Source organism: Heloderma suspectum, chromosome 2 (assembly GCF_057233095.1).
Source record: "Heloderma suspectum isolate Gila_16-S chromosome 2, 16-S_ref, whole genome shotgun sequence".
NCBI lineage: Eukaryota > Metazoa > Chordata > Lepidosauria > Squamata > Helodermatidae > Heloderma > Heloderma suspectum.
In genome coordinates this window covers 284,647,634-284,666,977 of record NC_139459.1, presented here as the reverse complement: position 1 = coordinate 284,666,977, position 19,344 = coordinate 284,647,634, and the positions used below count along the sequence as shown (strand labels likewise).

The following is a 19,344-nucleotide window of genomic DNA, read 5'->3' as shown; positions in this document are numbered from 1 at the left end:
ACTTTTTCCTTGTACAGAGAGAAATATGGAAAAAGCTTCATCTGCTGAATTTGTTTAGATAATTTCTAGGCTGCTTTTCAGTATAAAAATGTGTCTGCCAGCCTGCTATTAAAGGCACTGGTGCAAGGCCAGGAAAAAGAGGTGGTAGCCCTACATTTCAAGGCAGCTTAAACAGCATTGAACAGCTATATTGAATGTTACTCTCAGGCGAAATGATACTGTTGGACTTCCTAGCATCCCCCTTCCCTGGCCTAAATGGTCACTAAAGAAACTGCTACCCCGAACGGCAGTAATTTTTAAAATAGTGGTAGAGGTCTCAGCTTCTGTCTTTTGATGCCCCTTTTGATGTAGTTGTAGTGTCTTTTGATGTAGTTGTAGTGTGGGTGTTATGAGATGGCAGAAGGGATTATTTAAGCAAAAAATAAAGTTCTGGACTTGGATAACAAGCAGGGAAGTGCTAGCAGAAGGGGAGGATGTTAATACCCAGTACCATCTTTGATTGGGGAATGGATCAACCGATTCTAGAGCTGACATCATAGGAAGAGAGCTACACTGCATGTTAACTAGCTAGATGGGTATTTTACTGGAATTGGTTTGATGTAACTGCATTAAGATCTTAGCTTCTGCATTGGAACTAAATAGCATGTTGGGGCTGGGTTGCACTGCCTCGGGCAGCCTTCCCCAGTCTAGTGCCGTCCAGATGTTTTGGACTACAGCTCCCCAAATTGCAGACTGTTGGCCATGTTGGCCAGGGCTGATGGGAGCTGAAGTCCACAATATCTGGAGGGTACCAGGCTAGGGAAGGCTGGGCGAGGGTAACTTAATTTGTCCGCTGGAATGCCTAGCTGTATCCCCTGGCTTCCATCCACCTCCATTAACTATTCTAAAGAAATTTCTGACAATTTTGCAGTTGTGCGTTTTCCTTGCCTTTCCCCCCCCCTAGAGTGTTGTGGCTGCATTTGCAGAGTTGTGCCAATCAATAAAGGGCAAGCATCTGCCCAGAACTCTAGTTCTGCTGCCCTTTAATTTCTCATCATAGTAACTCTCTGATGCTGAATTTGTATGCAGAGGAAGAAAGGCCTGCCACTCTTTTCCACCGAATCAAAGAGGAACACATGGGAGGCAGCCCTGATGTTGCATTAATGAGAGAGTCATGCAAATTCCCTTTTTTTTGCCAGGTGGGGGGAAAGATTTGCCTGTCTCCATCCCGCTACAATGTACAGAGCCATGACATGTGGCACCTACCACAGCTCACACGTGTTGTCAGCATGGATGGCAGGCGAGGCAGATGCACGTTACACTGTAGGTACCTTGAATTGTCCCGAACTTGTGGAAGAAACCTAATATAGACATGCCATAGCTTTACTGTTTCAAAAGAAAAGTGGCACTGACACAACATTTTAAATGGTATTCATTAAGTCTCGCCTAAAACACACACACTTCTACCGCAGCTCATAATACATCGCCTGGTTTAAATACTTACATGAATACACAGGATATACTGCAATTTGGAAATACCTTTCAGATACCCAAGTCCCTGGTTTCAGTGTCGTAGTGACTTTGAATATTGCAGTTGCCATTCTACTGACTGGTCCCAGCAGGAAGATGGCACAGGTTACATGGGAGAGGTGGGAATTTTAGCTCAACCTCTGAATCAGTTTGAGCTCAGATAATTTTAAAAATCCTTTGAAATGTTGGTCTTCCTGGGATTGTGAGGTAGCTCCACCTTCCCCGCCCCCCAAAAAAGCTGTAAGGAGAATTGTTTGTTCCAGAGGCAAGAGTGAGACCTACTGCCTGTATACAGGGGGTGGGGATGGGATTTTCCTCTCAGCTTCATGCCTTGTATTGAATTGCTTTAGAGAAGTAAAATTGTGCTTACGACATTTTTCTTTTCGCTTCCCTTATGACGAATAACTAAGGCCTTGAAATATTTCCCTACTCCATCCACGCCCTCTTCTTTTTTTTTTCTGAACAAATTTGATAACCGCATGCTGCTGTAATAGCAATCCTGCTGTCTCTGTTTTCTGAGTGAGAATTACATGAGAGATTTCATTTTCCTAGCTGCCAGGAAACAGGCGTTCAAACCATTCACAGAGAGAAGCTTCCTCCCAAGTGATTGTCGAGCACTGGAGTTAAACAGAGGTGTATAACAAAAAAGCACAGCATTTGAAACTGCTTGGTTAACAGTATCTTTTTTCATTGTTTTCTAATACTCCTTCCTGGTTTGTTATCTCACCTTCCCAACAAAAGAAGATGGGCATCAGGACTCGATTATTCTAAATTAAACAGAGCAAGCACTGCGATATTAAAACTGGCTGTCTTTATTGTAAAGAAGCAGAAGTTGGGAACCATAGCTGGTGCCACAGACTGGTGGAGCAGGCAGTTGCAGGGGCCTCGGACCCATTAAGGAATTGCCCTCCCCCTGGCCTCCCAGAGTCAGTGCTGCCATCTTGGTTTCCAGATTCATTCCACACGAGCCCTAGCCAGCTCAGAGCTGCCAAGAGGTGTCTTCATCCTTGCCAAGCGTTTTGCCATGCTAGCAATGCTTGTCTGTGATGGTGCGAGTAGTTCTGAAATCATGCCTCCGCTTTCCAACCGGACAGGTTTAGGGTGCCTTTCCAGGCCAAGGTGAACATGAAGTGAACTTCTTCCTCATTACTTTTCCTTTCATCATCTCCTTGTCTTGAAATCAAACACACAGCATTTCTCATGCTGACAATGTAGAGGAGAGAGTAGTCTGCTTTGCAATTTCTTAAGGTATATAGAAGACTGTGAAACCACTTCACTCCCTACACACACACACACACACACACACACACTTCACATTTGGGATTTGCTGCTTCTAAGCAACCATCCGAGGGAGGCTTTTTTCTTTTTAAACTCAAACCAACATCTCAGTTACAAACACTTACTGTTTCTGCTGGAGACTGTTAGACTGTAGATTTTGCCCCGGCCCCAAGTAGTTTGGTATATCTCAAAGCATTTCCCATTGTTGGCAATGAGGTTTAGAAAGGTTTCAAGAGCCACGGTAAACAGTTTAGTGCCTCAATTTGGCAATGCAGTGTAAGCTACCTGTAGACTGTACACTTTATTGGAGCTGCTTATAAGTAACAGTAACAGATAACAGCTTGAGTAGCTGGTAACTGACTCAGTGGGTTTGCACCAAAGTGTTCAGCACCGTATATACTTAGGCCTGAAGGGTTTCCACTGAAGTCCTCCAGCTTTATTTGTCAAGCAAGGAGTCTGGCTATGAGTCTCCTTCAAGAGCTCTGCGACTGGTATTGACAAGTAGAATCTTCCAGAACAAAACCCTCCTGCCTTTACAATAAGGAAGGTGGTTGTGGTGCTGCTCTTTGACTTATGTGCATCATCACTAAACCTTTAAAGCCCTGTACAGAGGTACAGGAAGGCCCTCGGAGATACTAGTAGGAGTGAGGTTGTAGGAGGACTCCATTTGGAGTTACATGGGTAGTCAGTTTAGCCGCTCTAGGCATAAACCCGGCTATGGCAGGCTTGAAATGACAGGTCTATTGGTGGGTGGAGGAAGCACAGGAATGCTGATAGAGGCAGGGGGAAGCATTTCTGTGAAGTGAATCATGATATCGACAGTTTCAGCCTTCTGCCAATGCAGGGAGCTTGGAAGAATAAACAGCAGCTGTAGGGGAGAGCTGAGAACAGAAGAACTATACACATGGATAAGAGCTCAAGCATCTTCAGGGAAGTGGGTGCATCTCCCTGCTAGATCCTTTCCTGGTGGATATTAATTACTCTATAGCTCTGCCTCTTTCTTTGGACACTAGAAGCCTTTTGGTGTCTACCATACACCTTCCTGGTTAGGGAGCTGGCACACTCAAGAGCTTCTCCTCTGTGTCAGGGGGCAAAGAAGCAGGTTTAGAAATTGCAGGTAGCTGTAGTAAAATGCAGAGGTGAGAATGATGGTGGTCAGTAACTCCTACGAAACTTCAGTGCAAAAGGGAAGCAGTGGATATACCCTCCATGACAGAAGGGTATTCTCCTCCCGTTCCCTTAATTCTATTCCAGTGAAGCGGTGGCAGCACTCTGTCCACCGCTTGGCTACTCAAATGGCCCAAGCGTGAAGTACATCTCTATAGATAAAGTTCTCTTCCTAGTTCCAGAACAAGGCCCTAACCTTTCCGCAGATTAATCCCAGTAAACTATTGGGAAATAGAGAAACTCGTGAGTGTATGTTGGCAACATGTCTTGTCACGCTCCATTTAGCTTCATCATGTAAAGAAATCACCTCACTATGCTACATTTCATTGGCTGTTCTGTCATGAGCTTTCACTCCAGATTACCTTCTGATTACCAGAGGTCACCTCCTTCTTTCTACATTCTCAATAGTCTGGAGACACAGAAACCCTTCTGGGACATTGGTTCAAATTCTTGCATCACCCTGGAGGCATTGAAGCATCTTCTTGCTGGGCAAACAAGTGATTCTTTGCTTGTTCTGCTGTTATTGCCAACAATCCCCTCCTACAGCAAAAAATAGGGGGATTTTTCAGTGTCTGGCTCCTTCTGTTGTTATTAGGGCTAATGCTGGAATTTTCAGTTTCTTTTTCCTATCCTCATCTGCTCTTTTCCGCAGAGCAGCATGTAACTCATCATTCTGTGAGGTTAAAAACCAGGTGTGGTTCTGCTTTCCTTCTTGGATACTGCCATAGAGTTGTTCGTTCCTTCATTTCAGGAAGCTTCTCTCAGGGGCTAAGCTTGCAAAACAACAGGCAGGCATAAGAATACACCTATATATGTTTCAAGTTGTTGCACGTATCTGTGTGTGCCACCAGGTTTTTTAAAGTGAGGAGATTCCACCCTGTCTCTTCAGTCCATAGCACCGTGGATTCTTTGTTATTCTTTCCAAATTTGTGACTATTGATCCTCCCCCTTCTTCTAATAGCAGAAGTATTGTGTGTTGAGGAAAAGTTTGAGGGGATATGGAATGGCACAAAAAGCTTTGTCATTCTTTTTCAAGTGTGGGAGAGAAGGAGGAAGATGAATACATGTATAGATTCTTTATAGAATATTGTCTTGTTGCCCAGGTCATCAGATAGGGAATGCATTTTGTTCAATCCTATATCCATACTGTAATGGGCCACTTTACAGATACACTCTCAGTTTCCAATGTTCTCCTACATCTCTGAGCTGGTGCTGGACTTTGGGGGTAAAGGTTTGGTCTCAGTTCTTATGTGCCTATTTCTTTTCCTTGGAAAAAGCTTAGCCAACAAGTGGGCCTGGGAAACAGTTTTTTTTTTTAAAGGAAACAAAAGGCCCTGTGGGAAAGAAAAAGGCATGTGTTCATAGGGAGTGGGCACGGAGGCAAAACACACTCACTGACAGAGAACACAGGGGCATTCACAAGGATGACGTTGTGGAGTCCACCACTTCACGGCCATTACACACTGTTGGGACATATTGAGAAGATGAACCTGTGGGACAGAGAATAGGGGGATTTCAAAGAACTGTAACAGTTAAGATCCCCACACTTGCCATGTCCCAAACTGTACTGTCTGCAAACCACCATCACCCACTTCATCTTATGGGGCTGAGTTCTCATTCATCACAGCTGGGCTGCCAACCATCTCCTGTGTTCAGAGTCATCTCAAGCTCTAATGCAGCCTTGCCCAACCCAGTGCCTTCCAGATGTTTTCAACTTCAACTCCCATCAACCCTAGCCAGCATGCCCACTGCTGAGGAATGCTGGGAGCCGCCATCCAAAATATCTGGAGGACATCAAGTTGGGGAAAGCTGATCTAGAATTTTGATCTCCTCCTCCTCCTCCAATACACACAGCTCTGCCTTTACCCTTAATAATTTCATGAAGTGACCTGGCATCATGCACTGCCTGTGTGTTCCTCAGTGGATCTGGTTGGCCCCTGCTGGAGAGAATTCTAGACACAATGGAGAGGTTTGTTAACTAGATGTTAACAAGCTTGACCACCTGTGAAAATGAAAACAGGTAGGAGGAGGAAAGGCAAGGGAAAGCACATTTTGAGGTAAGCCTTCCCAACATATGGCAATCACAATGGCCCAGTTCGCACTTAACACTAAACCACGGTTTAGTTTACAAGGACCAGTCGCAGTGAGCCTTGGACCTGTGTTCTCCTTCCCTTTCCTCCTCTGGCATGGCCAGGTGGAGGAAAATGGAAGCTTCCACTTCTATTTCAGATTTGCTACAATTTTGTCTCTTATCTGAACCCAAACTGTCATTAATCTTAACTATGGCAAGTGAAAACAAGCCAACTTTGTAAACTGTGGTTTGAGACAGGCTTGTTTCTATTAACCATGGTTATATAACCATGGTTTGCCCAGGTCTGGATGTCACAACAAGCTGCAGTTAGTCTAAAATGGAAGTGAAAGCTTCTGGACTCCTTGCATCCCCACCAGAAGAGGCAGGGGACGGGGCAGTACACAAGCCTAAGGCTAGCTGTAGGTTGTCCTCATAATGCTAAACCGTGTAGCCACTGACTAACAAAATTGACTTTGATGGCTATCATCACTTATTTTTGTACTTTACTGGGAACATTTGCTCCTCTTCAAAACAGTACACCTTGGCCCACACAATTTCTAGTTGCATATCAAAGATGTTTAATGCAGACACTTTGGATTAAACTAGCTGGCTAAAGAAACCTCAGCTCATCATGGCCCAGAGCAAACTCCTACTGTAGGCAGACTCATTTAATGACTGGAATGTGCTGTCAATCACTTTGAGAATGATATAACACAGTGAGTATTGCTTAGGAAGATTGCCGCTTACCATGGGAGTGGCTGGAGCCTGCAGCTGTCACACTGAAACGATTGGTGGACACACGATGGCTAGCGACATTCTTCTGGGGCTGGAAGAGGATGATATGCAGCTTGGGTGTAAAGAGGCAACCAAGGACCACAGTGCCGCTGAGGCTAACTGAGATACACATAGTGGTAGTCTGGACCTAGAGAGAGAAAAATGAACACCAGTGCAGCAGCCTCTGAGATAAGGGCGGGTCTGGGGGGTTGATATGCGCGTATTCACACATGTACTAACTAACCAAGTGCAGGTCATGCTTCTAGCTGGCAGAAGAACACACTAGTAGTATGTGATCTATCAATAAACTTTCCAAAATTGTATAGGCCAACCAGAATGAAATAGGGCAAAATCACATTAGCCATGAATTTGAGGAGTCCCTAGTGCCTAACTTTTCCTCCCACTAGTTGCCTCAAAATTCTTCAGTTTCCTTGTGTTTGTATTGTGTATGTATGTGCCTGAGGAATTATTTCAGCTGATGGCTTCCATAATCTGTGGGCAAGAGTTATACATTGCTAAACCAACCTTAAACCTTGAGATCACTCTAGCTCGCTTCACACACAAATCTCACAAGGGGATTCTGCACTAGGGATGTATAAGAATTTCGTTAATATTTGCAAATCATGTGCGTGTACCATGAGTGCAATCGCCAGTGGGAGCAGAAGAGCATGTTCTCTGAAAATGTTCGCAAATTCCCGAATTTGCATTTGCGTGCAACAAAATATGCATTTTTACGCTCTGCTCTATGGGGGAAAAGTATGCATTTAATAGAATCATAGAATAGTGGGGTTGGAAGGGGCCTACAAGACCATCAAGTCCAACCCCCTGCTCAATGCAGGAATCCAAGTCAGAGCATCCCTGACAGATGGCTGTCCAGCCTCATCTTGAACGCCTCCAGTGTGGGAGAGCCCACTACCTCCTTAGGTCATTGGTTCCATTGTCGTATTGCTCTAACAGTCAGGAAGTTTCTCCTGATGTTCAGCCGGAATCTGGCTTCCTGTAACTTGAGCCCATGATTCCATATCCTGCACTCTGGGATGATGGAGAAGAGATCCTGGCCTTCCTCTCTGTGACAACCTTTCAAGTACTTGAAGAGCACTATCACATCTCCCCTCAGTCTTCTCTTCTCAAGGCTAAACATGCCCAGTTCTTTCAGTCTCTCTTCATAGAGCTTTGTTTCCAGTCCCCTGATCATCTTTGTTGCCCTCCTCTGAAACCTCTCCAGCTTGTCTGCATCCTTCCTAAAGTGCAGTGCCCAGAACTGGACATGGTACTCCAGATGAGGTCTAACCAGTGCTGAGTAGAGGGGAACTACTACTTCCTGGGATTTGGAAGCTATGCTTCTATTAATGCAGCCCAAAATAGCATTTGCCTTTTTTGCAGCCACATCTCATGGTTGGCTCATATTCAGCTTGTGATCGACAACAATTCCAAGATCCTTCTCGCTTATAGTGTTGTTGAGCCAAATACCCCCCATCTTGTAACTGTGCATTTGGTTTCTTTTTCCTAGGTGCAGAACTTGGCATTTATCCCTATTAAATGTCATTCTGTTGTTTTCTGCCCAGCAGTCCAGTCTATCCAGATCACTTTGAATTTTGTTTCTGTCTTCCAAAGTGTTAGCTATCCCGCCCAATGTTGTGTCATCTGCAAATGTGATCAGCATTCCCTGCGCCTCCTCCTCCAAGTCATTAATAAAACTGTTGAAGAGCACTGGGCCCAGGACTGAGCCCTGCAGTACCCCGCTCGTTACCTCTCCCCAGTTTGAGAAGATCCCATTGATAAGCACTCTTTGAGTCCAATTCTGTAGCCAACTGTGGATCCACCAGATCATTGTTTCATCTAGCCCACTTTGAGCTAGTTTGCTCATCAGGATATCATGGGGTACTTCGTCGAAAGCTTTGCTGAAGTTGAGGTATATTATGTCCACAGCATTCCCACGGTCTACAAGGGAGGTTACTTGAGCAAAAAATGAGATCAGATTCATCTGGCAGGATTTGTTCTTGACAAATCCATGTTGGCTTCGAGTAATCACTGCATTGTTTTCAAGGTGCTTCCAGATGGATTGCTTTATAATCTGCTCCACAATTTTCCCAGGGATTGATGTCAGACTGCCTGGTCTGTAGTTCCCAGGTTCCTCCTTTTTACCCTTTTTATTTATTTATTTATTTCATTTCATTTCTACACCGCCCAATAGTCGAAGCTCTCTGGGCGGTTCACAAAAATTAAAACCAAACAGCACACAATAAAACAATTTAAAATATACAGAACATTAAAACCACAATATAACAATACAACCACAATAAAACCTAGTAGCAGTGCAGGAGTTTAAAATACAAATTTAAAACAGCAAAGCTAAAAGTTTAGAAAGCTAAAATGCTAAAATGCCTGGGAAAATAAAAAGGTCTTCACCTGGCGCCGAAAGGAATACAATGTAGGTGCCAGCTCATTCCAGAGCCGGGGTGCCACAGCAGAAAAAGCCCTCCTCCTAGTAGCCACCTGCCTCACTTCCTTTGTCATAGGCTCATGGAGAAGGGCCGCTGAGGATGATCTTAAGGTCCGGGCAGGCACATATGGGAGGTGGCGATCCTTCAGGTAACGTGGCCCCAAGCTGTTAAGGGCTTTAAATGTTAATACCAGCACTTTGAATCGGGCCCGGAAATGGACTGGCAGCCAGTGCAGCTGAAAAAGTACTGGCGTAATATCAGCTCGCAGGCCAGTCCCTGTTAACAATCTTGCTGCCCTATTTTGGACCAGCTGAAGTTTCCGGAACGTTTTCAAAGGCAGCCCCATGTATAACGCATTGCAGTAGTCCAGACGAGAAGTTATCAGAGCATGGATAACTGTAGCTAGGCTATCTCTGTCCAGATAAGGGCATAGTTGGGATACCAGCCTAAGGTGATAAAAAGTGCTCCGTGCCACTGAGTTCACCTGTGCCTCAAGTGACAGTTCTGGATCCAAGAGCACCCCCAAACTACAAACGTGATCCTTTAGGGGGAGTGCAACCCCCTCCAGAACAGGTTGAATATCACCTAGCCGGGTAGACGAACCATCCACTATCAGTACCTCCGTCTTGTCTGGATTGAGTTTCAGTTTATTGGCCCTCATCCAGTCCATTACCGTGCCCAGGCACTGATTCAGAACAGCCACTGCCTCACCTGGGTTTGATGAGAAAGAGAGGTAGAGCTGGGTGTCATCCGCATATTGATGGCACCTCAGCCCACACCTCCGGATAACCTCCCCCAGCGGTTTCATGTAGATGTTAAACAGCATGGGGGATAAAATAGAGCCCTGTGGAACCCCATGGCACAATTGCCATGGCACAGAGCAATAATCCCCCAGCACCATCTTCCGGAATCGGCCATCCAAGTAGGAGCGGAACCACTGTAGTACAGTGCCTCCAACTCCCAACCCAGACAACCTATCCAGAAGGATACCATGGTTGATGGTATCGAAAGCCACTGAGAGGTCCAGAAGAATCAACAGGGTCGCACTCCCCCTGTCCCTCTCCCGGCAGAGGTCATCCCACAGGGCGACCAAGGCAGTTTCCATTCCAAAAGCAGGCCTGAAGCCCGATTGAAATGGATCTAGATAATCCATTTCATTCAACAGTGCCTGGAGCTGTCCTACAACCACCCTCTCAAGCACCTTGCCCAGGAAGGGGATGTTGGCCACTGGCCTATAATTATTAACATCCTCTGGGTCCAGTTTAGGCTTTTTCAGGAGTGGTCTAATTACCACCTCTTTTAAAGCGGCAGGCACCACTTCCTCTCTCAAGGAGGAATTTACAACCTCCTGGACCCAACCAGACATCCCCTCCTTGTTTGATTTAATAAGCCATGAAGGGCAAGGGTCAAACACACAAGTGGCCAATCGGACTTGGCCAAGCACCTTGTCCGCATCCTCAGGCCTCAGTAACTGAAACTCATCCAATAAAACTGGACCAGACGGTGGTCTGAACGCCTCTACCAATGGAACTGCATTAATGGTGGTGTCCAATTCATGACGAATCTGAGTGACTTTATCTTCAAAGTGCCGTGCAAACTCGTCACAGCGTGCCACTGAGGGTTCCACCATCTCTCGCCCTGGCCCAGAATGTAACAGGCTGCGAACCACTCGGAAAATCTCCGCTGGACGACACTGAGAAGATGCAATGCTGGTGGAAAAGAACTGTCTCTTTGCCACCCTCACCACCACAGAGTAGGCTTGATAGTGGGCTCTTACCTGTGTTCGGTCAGACTCAGCACGAGTTTTCCTCCACCTGCATTCTAGCCGTCTCCCCTCTTGCTTCATTGCCCTCAGCTCAGGTGTATACCAAGGAGCTGGCCGGGCTCTGCTCAGAGGGAGAGGGTGCTTGGGCGCGATTGTGTCAACCGCTTGAGTCATCTCTGCATTCCACAGAGCGACCTGGGCTTCGACAGGAGCACCAGCCATACCAGCAGAAAAATCCCCCAGAGCCCTCTGGAATCCATCAGAATCCATTAATCTCCGGGGGCGGACCATTTTAATAGGTCCCCCACCCTTGCAGAGGGGGAAGGCTGCCAGGAGTCTAAACCTCAGCAGGAAGTGATCTGACCATGACAAAGGGACAGATGTTAATTCCTCCACTTTCGGATCACCATCCTCCTGCCCAGTCGAGAAAATCAGATCAAGCGTGTGTCCCTTTATATGCGTTGGGCCGATGACATGTTGGGACAGCCCCATGGTTGTCATGGCGGCCATGAAGTCCTGAGCCGCCCCGGATACAGCAGCCTTGGCATGGAAGTTGAGATCCCCCAGGACCATCATCCTAGGGGTCCTCAACACCAAGTACGAGACCACCTCCGTCAGCTCAGGCAGGGAGTCTGAAGGGTAGCAGGGTGGGCGGTACACCAACAGAATCCCTAATCTGTCCCGGGTACCCAACACAAATAACAAGCACTCAAGATCTGCACTCGAATGAGCAGGAAGCCTGGAGAGAGAGATTGAATTCCTATAGACCACGGCAACCCCCCCTCCCCGACCCTCAAGTCAGTGTTGGTGCTGCACCGAGTACCCAGGAGGGCACAGCTGGGAGAGAGTGACCCCTCCCAGTTCCCCCACCCAGGTCTCAGTAATACATACCAGGTCAGCCCCCTCATCCACAATCAAATCATGGATGAGGGAGATTTTATTTTGGGCCGACCTGGCATTCAGCAGCAACACCACCAGACCCGAGGGCAGACTGGTAAGGCTGCCAGGAACCATCAGGTTGGGGGAAGAACCAGAAGAGGGGACAGCTGTAAGGTGTCTAGCCCCTCTTCTCCTCAGCTGACCTATTAATCCCCCAATGCCATACCTCCCCCTACCCGTGACCACAGTTATAGTGGCACCTCCCCGACCCCCTGAGTTGCTCAATAGTCCTCCCAGGCACATATTAAAATGTTAGGATATAAAAATGTTCAACAGTGTAAAAGAATATAAAAGATAAAAGAGATAAAAGAGAACAGCAGCTAAAAAGGAGCAGATAAATTCCACGTTTGCCCCTTTCTCCCTCATCTTTAGAGCTGCTGCCCTCTGCTGCTGCTATTTGCTGCTGGTATCTGTGGCTGCTGGTGTCTCTGGAGAGGCAGGTGGGTGGGTCTTCAGGTCCTGTTCCATGCGACTCCAAGTGTGATGCTAAGTGCTCCTTCCCGAGCAGCCTCTGGCAGCCCCGCCTTAAGTACCTGTTTGCCGGAGGGCAGAAGCAGGCTCAGGATCCACCTGGTGCAGCTGCTGGCTGGTCCTCCTTCCCCCAGGCTCCTTCTCCTTTTTGAAGATAGGGACAACATTAGTCCTTCTCCAGTCATCTGGCACTTCACCCATCCTCCATGATTTCTCAAAGATAATAGACAGTGGCTCTGAGAGTTCTTCTGCCAGTTCATTACTCTAGGATGCAGTTCATCTGGCCCTGGAGATTTGAACTCATTCAAAGTAATTAGGTGTTCCTGGACCATATGCGTATCGATCTCAAGTTGCAATCCTGCCCCTTTAACCTGTACTTTGCCTTTGCCAGGGGGGTCATAGACCCTCTTTTGGGAGAAGACTGAGCCAAAGTAGGAATTGAGCACTTTTGCCTTTTCTTTGTCATCTATTATCATTTTGCCATCCTTATTTAATAGGTGAACCACCAGTTCTTTCCTCTGTCTTTTACTATGCACGTAGCTGAAGAAAGCCTTTTTGTTGCTTTTAGCATCCCTTGCTAACCTCAGCTCGTTCTCAGCTTTAGCCTTCCTGACTAAATTGACAGAATTCCCTGCAATTCTGTGCTACCTGCCTGTACTCTTCTTTTGTTGCTTGTCCTTCCTTCCACTTCCTATATGTGTACTTTTTTGATGAGTCAGGTCATCTCTAAGCTTTTTGTGAAGTCACATTGGCTTCTTCTGTTGTCTTCCACCTTTTCTTCTTGTTGGAATTGTTTGTAATTGTGCCTTGAGAATTTCCTTTTTTAAAAACTCCCACCCATCTTGGACATCTTTTCTCATTAGAGTCGCTTGCCAAGGGACTTTACTTATCATTGTTCTGAGTTTATTAAAATCAGCTTTCCGAAAATCCAGGGTACGCATTTGGCTACTCTTGGCTTTTGCTTCCTTTAGAACCAAGAACTCAAGTATAACATGGTTGTTTTCCCCCAGAGTTCCTGTAACTGCTTCTTTATCCTCTAAGTTATCTCTGTTGGTTAGGATCAAGTCAAGGATAGCCAATCCTCTAGTTCCTTCCTCTACTTTCTGTAGGAGGAAGTTATCTGCCACACAAGTCAGGAATTTCCTGGAGGGGCTGTGTTTTGCAGAATTTGTCTCCCAACAAATATCGGGGAAATTGAAGTCCCCCATTACTACTACATCATGCTTCCTTGAAACATTGGGTATTTGCTTTGCAAAAGTTTCATCCTCATCTTCTCCTTGATTGGGTGGCTGGTAGTAGACTCCGACCACCAGGTTCCTTTTATTCTTTGCTCCGTTTATTTTAACCCAGATACTCTCGATGGGGCTACCAAGCTCATCCGCCTGTATTTCTGTGCAGAGATATGTATTTTTCACATATAGTGCAACCCCACCTCCCTTTCTGTTCCTCCTGTTCTTGTTGAACAATTATCCTTCAATTGCTGAATTCCAGTCATGGGAGTCATCCCACCAAGTCTCAGTTACACCTATCAAGTCATAATTTCCCTCCTGTATTAAGAGTTCAAGTTCGTTCTGTTTGTTTCCCATACTCTGGGCATTAGTAGATAGACATCGAAGACCATGTGCTTCATGGTCTGGTTTTCTTCCTACATGTTTGTGAAGACTATTATTGGGCGCTACTACAGCTGTTCTCTCCGTTGTGGTGGATGAGCCTTCGTCCATTGTTACCCCCAACTTTACATCTCCCTTCCCCGTAGCATTCAGTTTAAAGCCCTCCTGATAAAGTTCTTCATGCTCTGGCCAAACACATTCTTCCCAGCCTTTGTGAGGTGCAACCCGTCCCTTGCCAACAGTCCATGTTCCAGGAAATATAGCCCGTGGTCCCAGAATCCAAATCTCTCTCATTGGTACCACCTTCATAGCCAGCCATCACACGGAGTATTTTTCTTTCCCTTTCTATCCCTCTTCTAACTACTGGAATGATGGATAAGAAAACTATCTGGGCCCCAAAGTTCTTGAGTTTCCTTCCCAAAGCTTCAAAGTCTGATGTGATTTCTTCGTAGCTCCGCTTGGCGGTATCATTTGTTCCCACATGGATGAGAAGAAAGAGATACCTATCAGTGGGCTTTATGAGTGAAGGCAACCCTTCAGTCATGTCTCTAATCCGTCCTCCTGGGAGACAGCATACCTGGCGAGTCCACGGGTCTTTGCGAGATACTTGGGTTTCGATCCCACGCAGCAAGGAGTCTCCCACTACTACTACTCTTCTCTTCTTCTTGTTGTAGGCCTTAGTTTCATCACCTCTGCTTGACTGACCTTCAGCCTCTTGCTTGCTCTCATGCAGGTTCCCCTGTAATTCTTCCTCTGCAGGCTGTCCTCTAGTCCCATCCTCAGGTACCTGGAAATGGTTCCCTAGTTCCACTGCCTCCACTGGTGCTGAGTGTCTTCTAGTTCTTCTGCTCCTAACTGTCACCCTTTTCCAAGAAGTATCCTCTACTCTATTTTTCCTCACCTCAGCATTTCCCTCTTCTGCCTCCACTTGCTGTTGCTCTTCTAGCTCCTGTTCTGTACTTGGCTTTGCTGCTGTAGTTCCACCATTCTGTCCAAGAACTCTTCATGTTCTCTTATTCCCCCGAGGGTCGACAGTTGCCGCTCCAGTCCACTTACCTTTTCTTCCAGCAGCGTGATCAACTTGCACTTGTTGCAGGTGTAGGCCATGTTCTTCTCAGGCAAGAAAACAAACATGGCACACACCTTGCAGGTCACTCCCACTGGAGAGAGTCTTGCCCTTCCATAGTTTGTTTGCCTTTTTGTGTCTACCTTTCTGATATTTCTAGAGTAGCCTGTGCCTGGCCCTTACTCACTGCAGGTTAAAAACACAGTCCCACTGGTATTGAAGTGTGTGTTACAAGAAAAATTTTGGGTGTGTGCTTTTGAAAATGTGCATTTTCCCCATTTGAAATGTGCACTTTTCCTGTTTGACTGAAACAAGAAAAGCATATAAATGAATACAGGAAATGAGGCAAGGCCAGCTTCAAATTGGCATTTGGAAAATCTGAGCAATTGAGAAAATTGCTTGTTCACCCACCCTTACTCCATGCGGTTCAAGGGGCAGTGGGGCCATGCTGCTGGCCCTGCCACCGAGATCATGCAGCTTCTTCTGCTCCTGCAGCGTTCCTGCCCCCATGGAAGTCTACACACCCATACAGTTTTAGGTGCAGAGGACTCCCCTTTTGGCTGTCCATGCTCTATATCTAGACATCACAGAGCAGGAGCAGGGAGCAACGTGGCCCCACTCCCCATTTAATCATGTGGAGCCCCTTCACAAAATTAACATAAGGAAGGGGCTTATGTCTACCTGTCAATCATCCCATTCCTTCCTCCTCCACCAGTCTGCTTGGTAAAATACAATTGTTTTTTTACTGCCTGCTAAAAGCCTAATAGCCCGCATTCATGCTGACTGCTGGGGCAGGCCAGTATAAAGAAATGGCAGGTGTGTTGCTTTCATGGGCTTATTTGCAAGACTGGATTAAGGGGTTAAGCATCTGTATTCACTCCCCATTTCAGCTTCCTCCCTCAACCCCTAACTTTGCAACTCATTTCTTGCAGATCTCTTTGATAGACAGCCAGAAATGAAGCAAGGGGGTGTTGCAGGGAGTGCCTTTTTACTCCCTGCCACCATCACCCTGCCTGTGAAAATGTCATGGGCCTTTCCATTGTTGTTCAGTCATTCAGTCGTGTCCGACTCTTCGTGACCCCATGGACCATAGCACGCCAGGCCTTCCTGTCCTGCGCTCTCTCCCGGAGCGTGCTCAAGTCCATATTCATTGCATCAGTGATGCTATCTAGCCATCTCATCCTCTGCCATCCCCTTCTCCTTTTGCCTTCAATCTTTCCCAGCATCAGGGTCTTTTCCAGGGAGTTTTCTCTTCGCATTAGGTGGCCAAAATATTTGAGCTTCAGCTTCAGTATGACAGTATCTGTCCTTCCAATGAGTACTCAGGGTTGATTTCTTTTAGGATGGACTGATTTGACCTCCTTGCAGTCCAGGGGACTTGTAAGAATCTTCTCCAGCACCACAGTTCGAAAGCATCAATTCTTCGGCGCTCAGCCTCCTTATAGTCCGGCTCTCACAGCCATACGTTACTACTGGGAAAACCATAGCTTTGATTAGACGGACCTTTGTCGGCAAGGTGATGTCTCTGCTTCTTACTATGCTGTCTAGGTGTGCCATAGCTTTCCTCCCAAGGAGCAAGCGTCTTTTAATTTCATGGCTACAGTCACCGTCTGTTGTGATCTTGGAGCCCAAGAAAATAAAATGTGTCACTGCTTCCATTTTTGCCCCTTCTATATGCCAGGAAGTGATGGGGCCAGATGCCATGATCTTCGTTTTTTTAATGTTGAGTTTCAAACCAGCTTTTGCACTCTCCTCTTTCACCCTCAACAAGAGGCTCTTGAGCTCCTCTTCGCCTTCTGCCATTAGGGTGGTATCATCTGCGTATCTGAGGTTGTTGATAATTCTCCCAGCAATCATAATTCAGACCTGTGATTCATCCAACCCGGCGTTTCTCATGATGTACTCTGCATATAAATTAAATAAGCAGGGCGACAATATGCAGCCTTGTCGTGCTCCTTTCCCAATTTTGAACCAATCGGTTGTTCCATGTCTGGTTCTTACTGTTGCTTCTTGACCCTCGTACAGGTTTCTCAGGAGACAGGTAAGGTGGTCTGGTACTCCCATCACTTTCAGAATTTGCCACAGTTTGTTGTGATCCACACAGTCAAAGGCTTTAGCGTAGTCAATGAAGCAGAAATAGATGTTTTTCTGGAATTCTCTTGCTTTCTCCATTATCCAGCAAAAGTTGGCGATTTGATCTCTAGTTTCTCTGCCTCTTCGAAACCCAGCTAGTACTTCCGGTAGTTCTCAGTTCGCATACTGCTGAAGCCTAGCTTGTAGGATTTTGAGCATCACCTTGCTGGCATGTGAAATGAGCACAATTGTACGGTAGTTTGAACACTCTTTGGCATTGCCCTTCTTTGGAATTGGAATGTAAACTGACCTTTTCCAGTCTTGTGGCCACTGTTGAGTGTTCCAAATTTGTTGGCATATTGAGTGCAGCACTTTAACAGCATCATCTTTTAGGATTTTAAATAGCTCAGCTGGAATACTGTCATCTCCGCTAGCTTTGTTGTTACTAATGCTTCCTAAGGCCCACTTGACTTCAATCTCTAGGATGTCCAGCTCAAGTTCAGTGACGGCACTATCATGGCTACCAGGGACATTAAGATCTTTCCTGTATAGTTCTTCTGTGTATTCTTTCCACGTCTCCTTAATCTCATCTGCTTCTGTTAAGTCCCTGCCTTCTTTATCCTTTATCATGCCCGTCTTTGCACAAAACTTTCCCTTGAGATCTCCGATTATCTTGAAGAGATCTCTAGTCTTTCCCATTCTGTTGTTTTCCTCGATTTCTTTGCATTGTTCATTTAAGAAGGCCTTCTTGTCTCTCCTTGCTATTCTCTGGAACTCTGCATTCAGTTGGGTATATCTTCCCCTTTCTCCCTTGCTTTTCACTTCCCTTCTTTCGTGAGCTACTTGCAAAGCCTCATCAGACAGCCACTTGGCTTTCTTGCATTTCTTTTTCTTTGGGATGGATTTCGTTGCTGCCTCCTGAACAATGTTACGGACCTCCGTCCATAGTTCCTCAGGCACTCTGTCTATCAGGTCTAATTCCTGAAATCTATTCCTCACCTCCACTGTATATTCATAAGGGATATGATTTAGGTCATACCTGAATGGTTTAGTGGTTTTCCCTACGTTCTTCAATTTAAGCCGAAATTTTGCAACAAGAAGCTCATGATCTCAGCCACAGTCAGCTCCAGGTCTTGTTTTGACTGACTGTATAGAGCTTCTCCATCTTTGGCTGCAAAGGACATAATCAATCTGATTTCGATATTGACCATCTGGTGATGGCCATGTGTAGAGTCGCCTCTTGTGCTGTTGGAAAAGAGTGTTTGCTATGATCAGCGTGTTCTCTTGGCAAAACTCGATTAGCTTTTGTCCTGCTTCATTTTGTACACCAAGGCCATGCTTGCCTGTTATCCTGGTGATTTCCTGACTTCCTACTTTAGCATTCCAATCCCCTATGATGAAAAGGACATCTTTTTTTGGTGTTAGTTCTAGAAGGTGTTGTAGGTCTTCATAGAACCGATCAACCTCAGCTTCTTCAGCATCAGTGGTTGGGGCATAGACTTGTATTACTGTGATGTTGAATGGTTTGCCTTGGATTCATACTGAGATCATTCTATTGTTTTTAAGATTGTACCCCAGTACTGGTTTTCCCACCCTTTTGTTGACTATGAGTGCTACTCCATTTCTTCTAAGGGATTCTTGCCCACAGGAGTAGATATGATGGTCACCTGAATTAAATTCGCCCATGCTTGTCAATTTTAGTTCGCTGATTCCCAAGATGTTGATGTTCAATCTTGCCATCTCATGTTTGACCACCTCCAGCTTACCTTGATTCATTGATCTGACATTCCAGGTTCCTAAACAATATTGTTCTTTACAGCATTGGATTTTCTTTTCACCACCAGACACATCCACAGCTGAGTGTCCTTTCGGCTTTGGCCCAGCCGCTTCACTCTTTCTGGCGCTACTTGGAAATACCCTCTGCTCTTCCCCAGTAGTGTATTGGACACCTTCTGACCTGAGGGACTCATCTTCTGGCGTCATATCTTTTAGCTTTGTGATACATTCCATGGGGTTTTCTTGGCAAGAATACTGGAGTGGGTTGCCATTTCCTTCTCCAGTGGACCACATTTTGTCAGAACTCTCTGCCATGACCTGTCCGTCTTGGGTAGCCCTGCACGGCATAGCTTATGGCTTCACTGAGTTACACAAGCCCCTTCACCACAACAAGGCAGTGA

General features: G+C 46.0%; 1 protein-coding gene across 1 annotated transcript in view; it reads right to left on the bottom strand.

Moving 5' to 3' along the window:
- Positions 1-1,341: 1,341 nt before the first annotated feature.
- The window catches only part of GRM2 (glutamate metabotropic receptor 2), an 84,669-nt gene continuing 66,666 nt past the window's right edge, over positions 1,342-19,344 (bottom strand). Inside the window, exons 4-5 of the mRNA XM_084832457.1 lie at positions 6,773-6,947; positions 1,342-5,444 (exon numbers count right to left, since the gene is read on the bottom strand). Coding sequence (XP_084688583.1) covers positions 5,371-5,444; positions 6,773-6,947 — 249 coding nt within the window. The 3' untranslated portion in view covers positions 1,342-5,370. The remainder of the gene's footprint in view (positions 5,445-6,772; positions 6,948-19,344) is intronic.